The sequence below is a fragment of the Thalassophryne amazonica genome, chromosome 6, assembly GCF_902500255.1.
Source record: "Thalassophryne amazonica chromosome 6, fThaAma1.1, whole genome shotgun sequence".
NCBI lineage: Eukaryota > Metazoa > Chordata > Actinopteri > Batrachoidiformes > Batrachoididae > Thalassophryne > Thalassophryne amazonica.
The window spans coordinates 444,854-463,142 of record NC_047108.1 but is presented as its reverse complement, the minus strand read 5'-3'; the positions used below and the strand labels follow the sequence as shown (position 1 = coordinate 463,142).

The following is an 18,289-nucleotide window of genomic DNA, read 5'->3' as shown; positions in this document are numbered from 1 at the left end:
ACTCATTGTTGTATGAATTTAGTTTGTTTATTAAACTGTTGGTCTTGTAGATGGGATAGAAATCAGGCATGTGTAATATGAAACATGACACCAAAAATGAAATAAATATAAAAGCCCTGTTGTTTGAAACTTTAACTCAGAGTCCCTGGGGAACGAGGGGGACAAAACCAAAACACTAAACCAAAACCTGTCTAGAAAAGATAAAGACATTATTTTGAATACTGAATGTTTTGGGAAACTCGTCCCTAGCCACCTAAATAGCAGCAACAGAGCACAACCTGGATCTAACTCGGCTGCACTTATAGTTCGCAAAGACAAAAAAAATCTAAAATAACAAAACCAAAAAATAAAAGAGCAGGAGCAATGCCATGGTTTCCTGCAGATCATTAAATAAAACAGCGGTTTGCTATAAGTTATTTTTATAAACAGAATAATTAAAAAATGTATTGGAATATAGTAACATAAAACACAATTATATAATTATGTAAAGAGTATAACTACAACTTAGAAACCTTGTAACCCTAATAGTCTTTACCATTGTGTTTTAGCAGTATGTCCTAGGATGAAGTCAGTCACCTGGCACAGGTTGCTCCTTCATTAAGATCTGCTTGGCATAGTCAATAGCCTTCCGATGGTCCACAAACTCTCTGCTGTCGCCATTATACATTATTTGAAGCTGGGCTGGAAAGAGGAGACCATAACGTATGTCCTTTCGTCCTCGTAGCGCACTCCGCACCTCCGAAAATGCAGCTCTCGCCTTCGCAACACTTCCAGTATAATCTGGGAAGATGGAGACGCGCTGTCCATTGTAAAACAACGGTGCTTTGTCACGGGCCTTTCGTAGTATCTCCACAGCGTCATCGTCATAATGCATTTTGGCGATTAGCATCCGTGGCTTTTCTCCGTCTCTTGAGCTCCCAAAAACACGATGAGAGTGATCCACTTTAACCTCTCAGTCAAGCTGTAGCATTTCTCTCAGGGCGCTAGCAATAGCCTTCGGGGAGCTAGGGTTAGCCTCTGGGATGCCTGCTAGCCGAATGTTAGCACACCTCATTCTGCCCTCCATGTCCTCACATTTGACTCTCATTGTCTTCACCTCTTTCTGGAGGATTTCCACTGTCCCTTGTAGGGTTGACACTTCATCAGACCATGTACACAAACCATCCCTCACCTCTTGCACGTCTGCCTTCACGGTCTCCAGGTCAGCACGGACAGCGGTGATGTCGTTAGCAATTAGCGTTTTTAGCCCCTGTAGATCGTTCTTGATTGAGCTTATCTCGTCTGCTAGCGCCGACTTGAGCTCGTCTCTAATAACTTCTTTAATGTCATCCCTTATGTTGGCCAAAATCTCTGCTTTTACGTCTTCAGCCATACCTGGGTTTTCACTTGGGGTGGGTGAGGTCTGGTTAGCGTCACACTGCGTAGCTAGCTTGGTGGTTTTCCTCACTGTAGGCCTCGGGTTAGGTTGGCTGCTAGTGCTTGTGGTAAATTTGTATTTCTGGAGTTTGTCCTCCATTAAAACAGCAACGAACAGGCTCAGGTGTCAACAGATGTCCTCAATAGTACATTGTGTCAAATTACGTTCAAAGATAGCTGTTTTTATGGTATAATGTCGCAGATTCTGCAGGAGCACCGACAAATGCAACCTACTCCATGCTTTGCTCACTAGCCCCCCCCCCAAAGTGTCTTTTGATAGTCACAGTGTCGTGATCACGGTAGAAAAGCCCTGCCATTTGAAGCTAGCTGCTAACTCGTGGTAGCTTCATGGTGGTTTTCTGTGATGAATCCCAGTCGATGAACATCCAGCGTTAGTCTCCTCTTCTGCTCTAAGTGGTCTCTTCATCGTAGAACAGAGACTGAACAGGCAAATTAACTTGTGGAATATAAACTTTCATTTGCCAAAGAAAAAAAATGGAGAGCAGCGCTGTTAGTCAGCTAAAGTCTTCTTCTCTTTTGTTAAACAGTGGTTTTTAATCCAACTTATTTTGCAAAAATTAATATTCCAATTAATAGAGTGCATGTTTATGCAAGTTGCCCCAAGACATGTATCTGAGTTAGCTCTGTCAGTTTATCACAGTAATCTTGAAATTATATATTCAGGTGACCTGAATAAATCATAAATCAACAAATTATTGGTTACCATGGTAACCAGAGTGTTTAAATCATTTCCTATTGTTCATTCTACCTATGATTGCACACATAATTTAAATGGAGTCCAAAATTAACTTTCTGTAGGCATAGTAGAGAAGCTTGAATCTTTGACTGGACTGGGTTGCTTGACGCGAGGACGTTTCGCTTCAAATCGTAGAAGCTTCCTCAGTTAAAATTCTTGCTCTGGTGGTCTGACTTCTGTCTTGACTCTTTCTGTCTTGTCTTGACTCTCTTGCCTCTTTCTCTACAACAGTAGAGAAAGCTTGAAGTGAAATGTCCTCGCATCAAGCAACCCAGTCCAGTCGAAGATTCAAGCTTCTCTACTATGGAAACCACCTGTACAACTGAGAGCCTACACAGAAACTTTCTGTAGGCAGTAAATGATATTTAATGTTTTCCTGTAATATGAAATTTTACAAAATTTTAGAATACTCGTATATATACTTTTATTTAGAGGCAAGCTTTACACATACAACATGAACATTATGTGAATGTTCGCAAACACACTGAACATTAAGCATACATTCTATAAACATTTGATTGATTTTTGCAAATGTTTGTTTACATGTTTGTCTGATGTTTGCTTCCATGCAAACATCAGACAAACATCACAAACATTATATGAATGTTCGCAAACTTGCTGAACAGTAAATGAACATTCTATGAACGTTTGTTTGACATTTGTAAATGTTCGCTTCCGGGTGGGATATGAATGGGAACACACACACACACAAAAAAAACAATCACTCATGGTTAATGGTTGGGTGAAGCCATTTATTGTCAAACAACTGTGTTTACTCTTTTTAAATCATAAGGACAGCAGAAAGTACCCAAATGACCCTGGTCAAAAGTTTACATACTCCAGTCTTTTGTGGTAGTTGTGGACGAGGCTCTTTAGTTACTGTGACGGTAAAGCTGCCCATTTTTCTTGGCAAGAAGCCTCCAGTTCCTGTAAATTCTTTCTTACAAAAGTCTTTCAAAAAGCAAACAAATCACAATACATTACAATACAACTTTACCTTGATTGCATTGGCAATATTCATTCATTCATTCATTCATCTTCTACCACTTAATCCAGTTAAGGGTCGTGGGGGGCTGGAGCCTATCCCAGCAGTCATAGAGCGCGAGGCGGGGTACACCCAGGACAGGACGCCAGTCTGTCACAGTGCATTGGCAACATCTGTTTTTTATTTTTGTTTTTTTTTACCAGCAAAAATGCTTCCACTGGAATGGTGCCATTTTTCACTTAGCCCCGCCTAACTAATATGCTTTATTTTTTGACAGTTTTTTGACAATTTCAGGAATACAGTTGTATGTAAAAGTTTGGACCCCCCTGATGACTTCGATGATTTTCCTTTATAAATCATTGGTTGTTTGGATCAGAAATTTCACTTAAATATATCATATATCAGACAAACACAGTGATATTTGAGAAGTGAAATGAAGTTTATAGGATTTACAGAAAGTGTGCAATAATTCATTAAACAAAATTAGGCAGGTGCATAAATTTGGGCACCCCAACAGAAAAAATACATCAATATTTAGTAGATCCTCCTTTTGCAGAAGTAACAGCCTCTAAATGCTTCTTATAGCTTCCAGTGAGAGTCTGGATTCAGGTTGAAGGTATTTTGGACCATTCTTCTTTATAAAACATCTCAGGTTTGTTGGTTTCTGACCATGGACAGCCCACTTAAAATCACACCACAAATTTTCAATAATATTCAGGTCTGGGGACTGAGATGGTCATTCCAGAACATTGTACTTGTTCCTCTGCATGAATGTCTTAGTAGATTTTGAGCAGTGTTTAGGGTCGTTGTATTGTTGAAAGATCCACCCTCAGCGCAACTTCAACTTTGTCACTGATTCATGAAAATTGTTCTCAAGAATCTGCTGCTATTGACTGAAATCCATGTGACCCTCAACTTTAGCACTAGAACACCTGGAACTTTCTGCCGCTGCTGCAAGGCCCTCCTCTCCCTCTCAGAGTAGTGTTGCAGTCATCACCCTATTGACTGGTTCCTTTGAGTTGCAAATTAGATCAGTACCTGCTCCCTTGCCCCACTCAGACTGTGTTGAAAGAGGGAGACATGTAGGAAAACAGGTCTTGAGGACCAGGGTTGGGCATCCCTGGCCTAAATTGAAGGATAGACCAAAAAGGACTTGTACAAAGGAGTTGTAGTCTTACACACCTCTCTGCAGCTTCTCTCCCCCTGCCATCCCCTCATTACCCCATCCCCGTAGAGACGGTGCCTGCTCCCAGACCACCATCAACCAGTAAAAATCTATTTAAACATAAAAATTCAAAAAGAAAAAATAATATAGCACCCTCAACTGCACCACAGACTAAAACAGTTAAATGTGGTTTATTAAACATTAGGTCTCTCTCTTCTAAGTCCCTGTTGGTAAATGATATAATAATTGATCAACATATTGATTTATTCTTGTCATGTCCCGGCCGTTTCCAGGCTTCAGCCCATATGGCCCTTCTTCATTTAGTTCTGTTCCTTTGGCATCAGCCTCGTTTTGTTAATTACCTTTTTCTTCATGTGGGTTTTTTTTTTTCCCATGTTCGGATTTTTGCTTTGTCACCTTCTTCCTTTGTTACTTTTCACCTCAGTTATGTTTTAGTCTTGTTTTGTTATTGCCTCTTTCTTCACGTTTATTCAATGTTCTCATTGCTTTGTCACTTTCTTTCTTTGTTACTTTACAGCTATGTTTTAGTTCCATTCTAGTTTATTCAGTCTGTTTTTATGTTTCATCATTTAGTGGTTGTTTGCTTATGTTACTGTTCTCTCTTCTGTTAAGTATTTGGGTATTTCTGGTTTTGGTTTTCAGTTTTGTTTTCTTGTAGTTCTTCTGTCTGTTCTAAGTAGGTTTATTGTATTATTTCCCATGATTCACTTATCACGTTCTTGTATGCTTTTCAGTTTTGATCAAGTTAGGGTGGTGTTCATGGTTTTCTTTGTACTATCTTTTATTGTCATGTTTGTATCTAATCACCTTTCTCTTGCTCCTGCTTGTCAGTCTCTCATTGTTTCCACAGTCTTTTCCGGATCACTGCACTCTCAGTTCCGCACCTGCACTTTGTCCTCTCAGTCAGCCACGCCCCTTCATCTGTCATTCTCTCGCCCATTTGTCACCGCCCTTCTGCATCATTGGCCTCTTAGCTGTCACCTGACCACGCCCCCCTTTCCAGGCCTTTCCTCCTCCACGTGCACCTCATTTCCTGATTAACACCTGTCCCTATTTAACCTGCGTCTGTTCACTTCTTCCCCGCTCGTTCGTTGATTCACTCACGTACCAGCCTCTTGTTTCGTTCTTGTTTTGCCAAGCCTTGTTTTTGGACTCTGTTTTGTGTTCTGGATCCTGTTTTTTGCCTCTGCTCTGACATACCTGTTTGCTCATGTTTTGACCTTGCTTGTTCTTTGGACCACGTCTTCAGCTTAATCCTTGTCAAGTACTTTTGCTCCGTGGACTGCCTTGCTGTTATCGATCCCAAGCCTGAATAAACCACCCTTTAAGTATATTTCCTTTTGTCGAGCCTGCATTTGTGTCCTGCCCACGTCCAGTCCTGACAATTCTGCCTTACAGAAACCTGGTTACAGCAGGATGAATATGTTAGTTTAAATGAGTCAACACCCCCGAGTCACACTAACTGTCAGAATGCTCGTAGCACGGGCCGAGGGGGAGGATTAGCAGCAATCTTCCACTCCAGCTTATTAATTAATCAAAAACCCAGACAGAGCTTTAATTCATTTGAAAGCTTGACTCTTAGTCTTGTCCATCCAAATTGGAAGTCCCAAAAACCAGTTTTATTTGTTATTATCTATCGTCCACCTGGTCGTTACTGTGAGTTTCTCTGTGAATTTTCAGACCTTTTGTCTGACTTAGTGCTTAGCTCAGATAAGATAATTATAGTGGGCAATTTTAACATCCACACAGATGCTGAGAATGACAGCCTCAACACTGCATTTAATCTATTATTTAATCTATCTCTGAAAAAGAGAGCCTTAAATCAGAAGTGCCTGACTCCGTGGTATAACTCACAAACTCGCAGCTTAAAGCAGATAACCCGTAAGCTGGAGAGGAAATGGCGTCTCATTAATTTAGAAGATCTTCACTGTCTGTTGCTCTGTAAAAAAGCCCTCCGTAAAGCTAGGACATCTTACTACTAATCACTAATTGAAGAAAATAAGAACAACCCCAGGTTTCTTTTCAGCACTGTAGCCAGACTGATTCCTTTAACTTTAACTAGTAATGACTTCATGGCTTTCTTTGCTAATAAAATTTTAACTATTAGAGAAAAAAATTACTCATAACCATCCCAAAGACACATCGTTATCTTTGGCTGCTTTCAGTAATGCTGGTATTTGGTTAGACTCTTTCTCTCCGATTGTTCTGTCTGAGTTATTTTCATTAGTTACTTCCTCCAAACCATCAACATGTCTATTAGACCCCCATAGAGCCCCTGCCAGGCTGCTTAAGGAAGCCCTACCATTAATTAATGCTTCGATCTTAAATATGATCAATCTATCTTTATTAGTTGGCTATGTACCACAGGCTTTTAAGGTGGCAGTAATTAAACCATTACTTAAAAAGCCATCACTTGACCCAGCTATCTTAGCTAATCATAGGCCAATCTCCAACCTTACTTTTCTCTCAAAAATTCTTCAAATGGTAGTTGTAAAACAGATAACTGATCATTTGCAGATGGTCTATTTGAAGAGTTTCAGTCAGGTTTTAGAATTCATCATAGTACAGAAACAGCATTAGTGAAGGTTACAAATGATCTTCTTATGGCCTCAGACAGTGGACTCATCTCTGTGCTTGTTCTGTTAGACCTCAGTGCTGCTTTTGATACTGTTGACCATAAAATTTTATTACAGAGATTAGAGCATGCCATAGGTATTAAAGGCACTGCGCTGCAGTGGTTTGAATCATATTTATCTAATAGATTACAATTTGTTCATGTAAATGGGGAATCTTCTTCATGGACTAAGGTTAATTATGGAGTTCCACAAGGTTCTGTGCTAGGACCAATTTTATTCACTTTATACATGCTTCCCTTAGGCAGTATTATTAGAAAGCATTGCTTAAATTTTCATTGTTACGCAGATGATACCCAGCTTTATCTATCCATGAAGCCAGAGGACACACACCAATTAGTTAAACTGCAGGAATGTCTTACAGACATAAAGACATGGATGATGATCTCTAATTTCCTGCTTTTAAATTCAGATAAAACTGAAGTTATTGTACTTGGCCCCACAAATCTTAGAAACATGGTGTCTAACCAGATCCTTACTCTGGATGGCATTACCCTGACCTCTAGTAATACTGTGAGAAATCTTGGAGTCATTTTTGATCAGGATATGTCCTTCAATGCGCATATTAAACAAATATGTAGGACTGCTTTTTTGCATTTGCGCAATATCTCTAAAATTAGAAAGGTCTTGTCTCAGAGTGATGCTGAAAAGCTAATTCATGCATTTATTTCTTCTAGGCTGGACTATTGTAATTCATTATTATCAGTTCCCTGAAAAGCCTTCAGTTAATTCAAAATGCTGCAGCTAGAGTACTAACGGGGACTAGAAGGAGAGAGCATATTTCACCCATATTGGCTTCTCTTCATTGGCTTCCTGTTAATTCCAGAATATAATTTAAAATTCTTCTTCTTACTTATAAGGTTTTGAATAATCAGGTCCCATCTTATCTTAGGGACCTCATAGTACCATATCACCCCAATAGAGCGCTTCACTCTCAGACTGCAGGCTTACTTGTAGTTCCTAGGGATTGTAAGAGTAGAATGGGAGGCAGAGCCTTCAGCTTTCAGGCTCCTCTCCTGTGGAACCAGCTCCCAATTCAGATCAGGGAGACAGACACCCTCTCTACTTTTAAGATTAGGCTTAAAACTTTCCTTTTTGCTAAAGCTTATAGTTAGGGCTGGATCAGGTGACCCTGAACCATCCCTTAGTTATGCTGCTATAGACTTAGACTGCTGGGGGGTTCCCATAATGCACTGAGTGTTTCTTTCTCTTTTTGCTCTGTATGTACCACTCTGCATTTAATCATTAGTGATCGATCTCTGCTCCCCTCCACAACATGTCTTTTTCCTGGTTCTCTCCCTCAGCCCCAACCAGTCCCAGCAGAAGACTGCCCCTCCCTGAGCCTGGTTCTGCTGGAGGTTTCTTCCTGTTAAAAGGGAGTTTTTCTTTCCCACTGTCACCAAGTGCTTGCTCACAGGGGGTCGTTTTGACCGTTGGGGTTTTTCCGTAATTATTGTATGGCTTTTGCCTTACAATATAAAGCGCCTTGGGGCAACTGTTGTTGTGATTTGGCGCTATATAAAAAAAAATTGATTTGATTTGATTTCACACATAAAAATATTCAAGAGAAGTCAACAAATTGTGAGTTCCTATGTACGGTGGTCTGTTTTTTTGTTTGTTTGTTTAGTTTTTTAGCAATTTTGACACACGAATGGAGATCCTTTCCTACATTTCCGATAGGTGTACTTATGGCAAATGGCACATTTGTCTGTACTGCGATTTCTGTTGCAACTCTGATGCACTTGGCATGTTGTTGTTTTCCCTTCAGAAACTCTTCTCATTTCACGTAGTGCCTCCTCTCTCTCTCTTTCCAGTGCGCGTTCCTGCATGTGTCTATTTCTCAGTTCAGTTGCAGCTTATGCTGGAACTTTCACCTCGACTCCTTTACTCCTGTACATGCTTTGTACAGTACATGTGCATTAGCAGCAGCAATGTCCAGGACGTTGTAGAAGACAGCTATAGGCCATCACTGTGTTCCTGTGAGCACTGTGTAAGCACGCAGTTTTTGATGCAGCACATCAACACCACATTTCAAATGGTTGTAGTCTACGATTACATTTGGTTTTCGCCGCAAATCGTCTTCAAGCTCCACTTTCTTATGCAGCGTGCTGAGAAGACACACATTTTTCTTCTTTTTAGCTGCATAAACTGTTAGCAGGGCACTGCCAGAAATGAACACCTGTGTTGAAAACTCCTCACGTTCTCTGGTGTTTTTTACCTGCTCTGGAACTTCCCGTCGTTTATTGTGCCAAGTAAAGCTGTGTTGCGTTGTAGAAGCCTGTTCACCAGAGACAACGATGAGAAAAAATTGTCCATAGTGACAGTTCTGCCTCTGTCCAAAAAGGGTTCCATAAGCCTTGTCACAACATTGTCTGCACGTCGCTCTCCCATGGCACAGCTGGGGTCTTTTGCTAAGTAAGGAATGGCATTGCACATGTACTTAGTGACCAAGTCTGCTGCAATCCAAAACTTTATTCCAAACTTGTCCGGTTTAGACCTTTGTTGGAAACAACTGTTCATCAACTGTTATGTGTTGCCCTGGGTTGTATGACAGCACACAGTTCTGAACAAAGCTCCCCCAAATGTCTGAAATGGCAGCAAATTTGTCCGTCTGCATGCGTTCCAAACGGGTGTCCTTGTTATCAAAGCGTAAATAGCGCATCAACTCTTCATATCGGTCTCGGGACATTGTGGACATGATTTCCGGAAAGCCGAAGCATTTTGACCAGCAGTCATGCATGGCACCGGTTCTGCCAATCGCTCCTCTGAAGAATAAAACCGTGATGAATGCCATCAGCTCATAGACACTTGTGCTCCAGTCAGTCTGTTTGTCTATGCAGATTGGGGACTGCATGCTGCACTAACATATGTTTGGGCTAGTGAATGGCTCATTATTGAACCATTGTGCCACAATGATGGGCTCTTGGAGTAGAGGGGGGTACTTTTCCCTGCATTAATTTGCGCTGGCTCAGGCTCTAAAGTGCTAACAAGATTCCCAGTACCTGCACTGGCCACACAGCCCCACAGCATGATGGAACCATCTCCAAAGTTTACTGCAGGTAGCAAGTGTTTTTCTTGGAATGCTGTGTTCTTTTTCAGCCATGCATACCGCCCCTTGTTATGTCCAAATAACTCAATATTAGTTTAATCAGTCCACAGCACCTTATTCCAAAATGAAGCTGGCTTGTCCAAATGTGCTTTAGTATACCTCAAGCAACTCTGTTTGTGGTGTGTATGCAGAAAAGGCTTCCTCTGCATTATAGCATCGTACAGCATCTCCTTGTGCAAAGTGCGCTGTATAGTTGAATGATGCACAGAGACACTATCTGCAGCAAGATCATGTTGTAGGTCTTTGGAGCAGGTCTGTGGGTTGACTATGACTGTTCTCACCATCCTAAACTTCAGCTTATCTGCGTTTTTCTTGGCCTGCCACTTCAGGCCTTAACTAGTACTGTGCCTGTGGTCTTCTATTTCCTCACTATGTTCCTGACAGTGGAAACTGACAGCTGAACTCTCTGAGATAGCTTTTTGTATCCTTCCCTTAAACCATGATGTTGAACAATCTTTGTTTTCAGGTAATTTGAGAGTTGTTTAGAGGCTCCCATGTTGCCACTCATTAGAAGAGATGCAAAGAGGGGGAACATTTGTAAATGGCCACCTCAAATACCCTTTCTCATGATTGGATTCGCCTGTGTAAAGAGGTCAAGGGTCAATGAACTTACCAAACCAATTTTGTGTTCCAATAATTTAGTGCTAAATGTATTCAAATTAATAAAATAAGTGTGCCCAAATTTATGCTGCTGTCTAATTTTGTTTACATAATTATTGCACACTTTCTGTAAATATGAGAAACTTCATTTCACTTCTTAAATATCAGTGTGTTTGTCTGCTATATGATATATTTAGCTGAAATTTCTGATCCAGACAGCCGATGATTTATAAAGGAAAATCATGAAAATTATCAGGGGGGCCCAAACGTTTGCATACGTTTGGGCCCCCCTGTTTGTCCCACAGCATATGTTTGTCCCACAGCTGAAAGAAATCTTCTAATTGTATCATTTAACAAATTTAATTTATAATTTAAAATCACTCAAAATTATCTTCATTTCCACCATACAATCACAAACAAGTGATTGTATTGTACTCAACAATGGTGGTAGTAAAATGAGAAACTTAGGACCAACAACTGGCTTTTGGATTCTGGCAGGGACCAGCTCTGCATGTACTTGCATGGGTGCCTCTGGCTTGGTCTCCAAACCAGTGAAGAGCACCCCCGATTCTCCCATGTCAGCCAGAGCTTTGCATTGGGTCATCCAGGTGATGGACAGGTGTGCCACGTTGTAATTTCCTCCTGGACAGTTGACAGCCATGCTGCTGTTTTTGGATGATTAAAAGCTGTGTGCAGCGAGGCTTCACAAACACAAGTTCTTCATCATCCTTTTGGCATAGCAGCTTTTGCAGTCTTTAGGGAACTTTATCCAACTAGCTAACTCATGCATAAAAAATGACCATCTTAAAGAGCTGGAGGCAGAAAAGCATTTGCCTGCAAATCTGGTAAAATTCAGACAGAATAAAGTAATGCACCCCCAATGGCGGTACAGAACTACCTATATGCGGTTGGCCAAAATGTCTTCCTGGTTGATTGCTATCCGAGATGTGGTGGATGCAGCATCACATGGGCTCTGTCCATGCTCCTTGACCTGACCGAGCCTGACCTGACTTTTAAGGACTAAACTTTTTGCTGTGTTGCTCTACATACATGTACAGTGTACTCTGAGCATTTATATCTGAATATACTTTAAATTCCATCCTTAAATTCTGAGGTCCCGATCATTCTGACCATGGCTGAATTGTGGTCATGTCTCTTGAGTCTGTTCATTTACACTCACTGATCATTTGGCTGTTTATGTGCAGGTTTCCGGCACGTGTACTTGGAAGGTGTGGAAGAGGCCTCCATTTTTGTTCATATAGCTGTGAACGACATCACTGGTAAGGTAGGTACTGCTGCCAGCACCGACTAAACACAAAGGAAAGTACAAATACATGAGTTTAAACGATCTGTACACCGGAGTGAAAGGAATGGTAAAAAGCTCTGCACTTTAAAACTACAGCAGCTGCAGGCTGTTGAATTTCTGAACCTTTCCTTTGCTGTTTCTTTGGGAAGGTTTCCTTAAAAAAAATGAAAGTAACAGTTGTGGACACAGCATCATCAGAGACTGTTAATGGCAGCTCTAAGAGTAAAAAATTCCACCTGAAAGATCCTTTGAGTCAGAGCATCTTGCACTCCTGTTGAGGGAGCTTGGAAAGCTCAACATGGCCTTCACAGTGCTCTCTGAGCTGGAAGTGGACAGACCTACTCCCTCCAACAGTCAGCGCTCCAAAGGAGTGACAGCTGCTCTGGTGAACAACATCCAGCTTCTTATTGGCTCTTGCTTGCCTCTACTGGTGGTTGGCTCTCACTGCGGTATTGTATCACTTCCTGTTCCGGAGCACAGCGGTGTTTTTCTGTATCTGTTAGCTGTTTAATCTGCGCAGTTAGATTGATCTAGATAACTAGATAATGATTTGTTTCACAGTGTAATCTTCACTTGCCTTAACTAAAGCACTCCCTCTGCTGAATCACCTCTAAATTATTTACACATTATTCACTTTGTGTGTTTTTAGGAATCCGCTAGCTTAGCGCAGCTACTAGCTCTTAGCCGGTTTAGCATGGCGGCTTCTCCTGTCTCTCCTGCACTTTTCTGCTCTGGGTGTGAAATGTTTAGTTATTCCTCGGCCTCCTTTAGCAGTAATGGTACTTGTAATAAGTGTAGCTTATTCGTAGCTTTGGAGGCCAGGCTGGGCAAATTGGAGACTCGGCTCCGCACCGTGAAAAATTCTACAGCTAGCCAGGCCCGTGTAGTCGGTGCAGACCAAGGTAGCTTAGCCGCTATTAGTTTCCCTCTGGCAGATCCCGAGCAGCCGGGAAAGCAGGCCGACTGGGTGATTGTGAGGAGGAAGCGTAGTCCTAAACAGAAGCCCCGTGTACACCGCCAACCTGTTCACATTTCTAACCGTTTTTCCCCACTCGACGACACACCCGCCGAGGATCAAACTCTGGTTATTGGTGACTCTGTTTTGAGAAATGTGAAGTTAGCGACACCAGCAACCATAGTTAAACCTGGTCTTGTTACGAGAGACGGCATCCATCCCACTTTGGATGGAGGAGCTCTCATTTCTAGAAATCTGGCCAATTTTCTTAAATCCTCCAAACCGTGACTATCCAGGGTTGGGACCAGGAAGCAGAGTTGTAGTCTTACACACCTCTCTGCAGCTTCTCTCCCCCTGCCATCCCCTCATTACCCCATCCCCGTAGAGACGGTGCCTGCTCCCAGACCACCAATAACCAGCAAAAATCTATTTAAGTATAAAAATTCAAAAAGAAAAAATAATATAGCACCTTCAACTGCACCACAGACTAAAACAGTTAAATGTGGTCTATTAAACATTAGGTCTCTCTCTTCTAAGTCCCTGTTAGTAAATGATATAATAATTGATCAACATATTGATTTATTCTGCCTTACAGAAACCTGGTTACAGCAGGATGAATATGTTAGTTTAAATGAGTCAACACCCCCGAGTCACACTAACTGCCAGAATGCTCATAGCATGGGCCGAGGCGGAGGATTAGCAGCAATCTTCCACTCCAGCTTATTAATTAATCAAAAACCCAGACAGAGCTTTAATTCATTTGAAAGCTTGAGTCTTAGTCTTGTCCATCCAAATTGGAAGTCCCAAAAAACAGTTTTATTTGTTATTATCTATCGTCTATCTGGTCGTTACTGTGAGTTTCTCTGTGAATTTTCAGACCTTTTGTCTGACTTAGTGCTTAGCTCAGATAATTATAGTGGGCGATTTTAACATCCACACAGATGCTGAGAATGACAGCCTCAACACTGCATTTAATCTATTATTAGACTCAATTGGCTTTGCTCAAAATGTAAATGAGTCCACCCACCACTTTAATCATATCTTAGATCTTGTTCTGACTTATGGTATGGAAACTGAAGACTTAATAGTATTCCCTGAAAACTCCCTTCTGTCTGATCATTTCTTAATAACATTTACATTTACTCTGATGGACTACCCAGCAGTGGGGAATAAGTTTCATTACACTAGAAGTCTTTCAGAAAGCGCTGTAACTAGGTTTAAGGATATGATTCCTTCTTTATGTTCTCTAATGCCATATACCAACACAGTGCAGAGTAGCTACCTAAACTTGCTTGGGAAGAAACAGTGGTCACAGATCTGGCAACTTGCTTCTGTTGGATTGTTTGTTGCTGTGATGCCACTCTGAACTTCTCACGCGGTGCTGTAATTAAATACAGCTACTGAGGATTGTTTTTCACCGGCGTGGCTCCACCTGAAGCCCGAGGCGTCAGCGCAGTTCCACCGGCGCGGCTTTACCGAGGCTCGAGGCGTCAGCGCACATCCGCCGGCGCGGCTCCACCTGAAGCCCGAGGCGTCAGCGCAGTTCCACCGGCGCGGCTTTACCGAGGCCCGAGGCGTCAGTGCACATCCACCGGCACGGCTCCACCTGAAGCCCGAGGCGTCAGCGCAGTTCCACCGGCGCGGCTTTACCGAGGCCCGAGGCGTCGTCACAGTTCCACCGGCACGGCTTTACCGAGGCCCGAGGCGTCAGCGCACATCCACCGGCGCGGCTCCACCTGAAGCCCGAGGCGTCAGCGCACATCCACCGGCGCGGCAGCACCTGAAGCCCAAGGCGTCAGCGCACATCCACCGGCGCAGCTCCACCTGAAGCCCGAGGCGTCAGCGCACATCCACCGGCGCGGCTCCACCTGAAGCCCGAGGCGTCAGCGCACATCCACCGGCGTGGCTACACCTGAAGCCCGAGGCGTCAGCGCAGTTCCACCGGCGCGGCTTTACCGAGGCCCGAGGTGCCAGCGCGGAGTTATCTGACCATGGGTCCAAAGAAGGCACTGACGGCAGAGGAGGGAGACGATATCAAAAAGTCCCTGGACTTTTTGTCTGAGGAAATCTCTGTTGTTAAAATGCAGCAGAAATCCATTATGGAGCTGGTGGAAGAAGTGAAGGCTCTCCGGATCCCGAATGCAGAGAAAGACCGGCATCTGGTGTACCTGGAGAACCGTGTTGCGGAGTTGGAACAGTACACAAGGATGAACGACGTTATTATTACAGGAATTCATATTAAACCTCGATCCTACGCACGGGCAGTGTCAGAAGACAGCGGAGGGGAGGCCAGCGAGCAGGAGGCCAGCTCAGTGGAACAACAGGTGGCTGACTTCCTGCAATCTAAAGGTATTCAAATGGACTGTAATAACATTGAAGCGTGCCACCCCCTGCCCAGGAGAGAGGATGGAGACAAGCGAGCTGTTATAATGAGGTTTGTCAACAGAAAACATAAAATGGCATTGTTAAAACAGGGATGGAAACTTAAAGGAACAAACGTATTCATCAATGAACATCTGACCAAAAGAAATGCAGACATCGCCAGGAAAGCTCGTCTCTTAAAAAAAGCAGGGAAAAATTCAACAGACATGGACATCCAACTGCAAAACATTCATCAAATTGAATGGAACACCAGAACAAGCGAAGGGTATGGTAATCAGGAACATCGAGGATCTGGACAAATACGACCAATAAGGTATGAGGACACAAACACATCACAACACCATGACACAGACCAGAGGAACCTATTCATCGACTACATCATCTACATCTGGAGACAAGAAGGATATAACTCACAGGATTGCTGATCATGGAAAAGTAGAACTGAGAACATTTAAATACACAGACCACAATGTACTGGACTTGGAGCACGATATAGACCCAGACAATAATTTCTTCTCAAATATCAATGACAGTTGTTGCTATTATACAGATGAACAGTTTAATCGGATCATTAAAACAGATAACAAATTATCAATAATCCATTTCAACAGCAGAAGTCTATATGCAAACTTTAACAACATTAAAGAATATTTAAGTCAATTAAAAAAAATATTTAACATAATTGCTATATCAGAAACATGGATCAATGAAGATAAAGGAATGGATTTTGAACTGGATGGATATGAATTTAATTGTGTAAACAGAAAAAATAAGAGTGGAGGAGGAGTGGCTGTGTATGTGGATAAGAACATGGATTATAAAATAGTAGACAATATGACAACTGTGATTGATAACTTATTAGAATGTATAACTATTGAAATATGTGAAGAAAAAAGCAAAAATGTATTAGTCAGCTGTATATATAGAGCACCAGGATCTAGTATTGAAACATTCACTGACTGTATGGGAAAAATGTTCTCAAAAACTAATCAAAAAACTGTGTTCATTTGTGGTGACTTAAATATTGATCTGCTCAATCCAAATAAGCATAAAATAACAGATGAATTTATCAGTATAATGTACAGTATGAGTTTATATCCAAAAATCACCAGGCCAAGCAGAATTACATCCCATAGTGCTACCTTAATTGATAATATATTCAGCAATGATATTGAGTGGATTATTAATCAATGACATTAGTGATCATCTACCAGTTTTCATCGTTTATAATAGAAACCATCGGCGGAATCAGCCAGAGGAGAAAATAAAATACAGGCGAGTGCGGACAGAGGAAAACATGAACACACTAAAGAAGGATTTACAGGAGCAAAACTGGGAAAAGGTATACAGTGAAAGTGATGTTGATAGTGCATATGAAGCTTTTTTACAAATATTTACATCATTATATGATAAAAATTGTCCAATTAAACAAGACTACAGAAAACAAAAAATCCAAGCTCGACCATGGATGACGAAAGGGTTACGAAATGCATGTAATAAGAAAAATACACTGTATAGAGAATTCATAAAACTAAAGACTAAAGAGGCAGAAAATAGATATAAGAAATACAAAAATAGATTAACTAATATTATACGGGTATGTAGGAAGGAATATTATAGTAACATATTATATAATAACAAAAACAATATTAAAGGAATATGGGATATATTAAATAGCATTATCAAAAATGGTAATAAAAAACAGAGTTACCCTCAGTATTTCATTGATAATAATGTCAAGAAGGAAAATAAGGATGAGGTAGTCAACGGTTTTAATAATTTTTTTGTAAATATTGGACCAAGCTTGGCAGAAAAAATTCCCAATTCCCAACCTGAGGATTGGGATAATAATCTCATAGAAAGAAATCCCTGTTCAATGTTCCTCACAGCAGTGGATGGAAAAGAAATTATAGACATTGTGAATAATTGTAAATATAAAACATCTACCGATTTAAATGAAATTGATATGGTGGTGGTAAAACAGGTCATTGAATGGATTGTAGAACCATTAACATACATCTGTAACTTATCATTTCAAACCGGTAAATTTCCCAATCAAATGAAAAGTGAAGTGTAGTGTACTGACGAGCAAGTTGCGCACATCCGTGTCGAGGCATCGGTGGAGGCGGTTCATCCAGGCGGAGGCATCGGTGGAGGCGGTTCATCCAGGCCCGAGGCGTCGGCTACATCTGAGGCTAACAGCGGCTACATCCGTGGCTGGCGGCGGAGGCATCGGTGGAGGCGGTTCATCCAGGCCGAGGCATCGGTGGCGGCGATACATCCAGGCCCGAGGCATCGGCTACATCCAAGGCTAACAGCGGCTACGTCCGAGGCTAGCAGCGGAGGCATCGGTGGAGGCGGTTCATTCAGGCCCGAGGCATCGGTGGCGGCGATACATCCAGGCCCGAGGCGTCGGCTACATCCGCGGCTAGCAGCGGCTACATCCATGGCTGCCGGCGGCTACGACCGTGGCTGGGGCGGCTGTGAACGAGGTTAGCAACGGGGAGGGTTGGGGTGCGGCTACCGGACCTGTGGTGGTGGAGGCTACTGGTGAGAATTGTTTTTGTAATCAATAGTGGCCATACTGAGCCACGACAGTCGGCATGGCACCACCCAGGAAAACAGATAAACTCGAGGAAGATATAGAGGAGATAAAGACCTCATTAAACCATATATCAAAAGACATGTCTAATCTAGACAAACTGATGGTGGAAATTAAAGAACTCCAAAATCTGGTTAAAGAGAAGGACAAGATCATTAAGAAACTTGAGCAACGTGTAGATGAACTTGAACAATTTACTAGAAAAGATGACGTTATAATATCTGGACTAGAAACAAGGCATCGGACATATGCAAGGGTGGTGGATTCTGGTGTAGCCAGTGGGGAGAATGCACCACCTGAAGAACGACAATCATTGGAACAACAAGTTACAAACTTTTTATATCAAAAAGGTGTTGTC

The 18,289-nt window shown here is 42.0% G+C and overlaps 1 protein-coding gene across 1 annotated transcript in view; it reads left to right on the top strand.

Moving 5' to 3' along the window:
• The window catches only part of LOC117513126 (1-phosphatidylinositol 4,5-bisphosphate phosphodiesterase eta-2-like), a 667,318-nt gene that overhangs the window by 580,006 nt on the left and 69,023 nt on the right, over window positions 1-18,289 (top strand). The window contains exon 19 of the mRNA XM_034173461.1: window positions 11,892-11,971. Coding sequence (XP_034029352.1) covers window positions 11,892-11,971 — 80 coding nt within the window. The remainder of the gene's footprint in view (window positions 1-11,891; window positions 11,972-18,289) is intronic.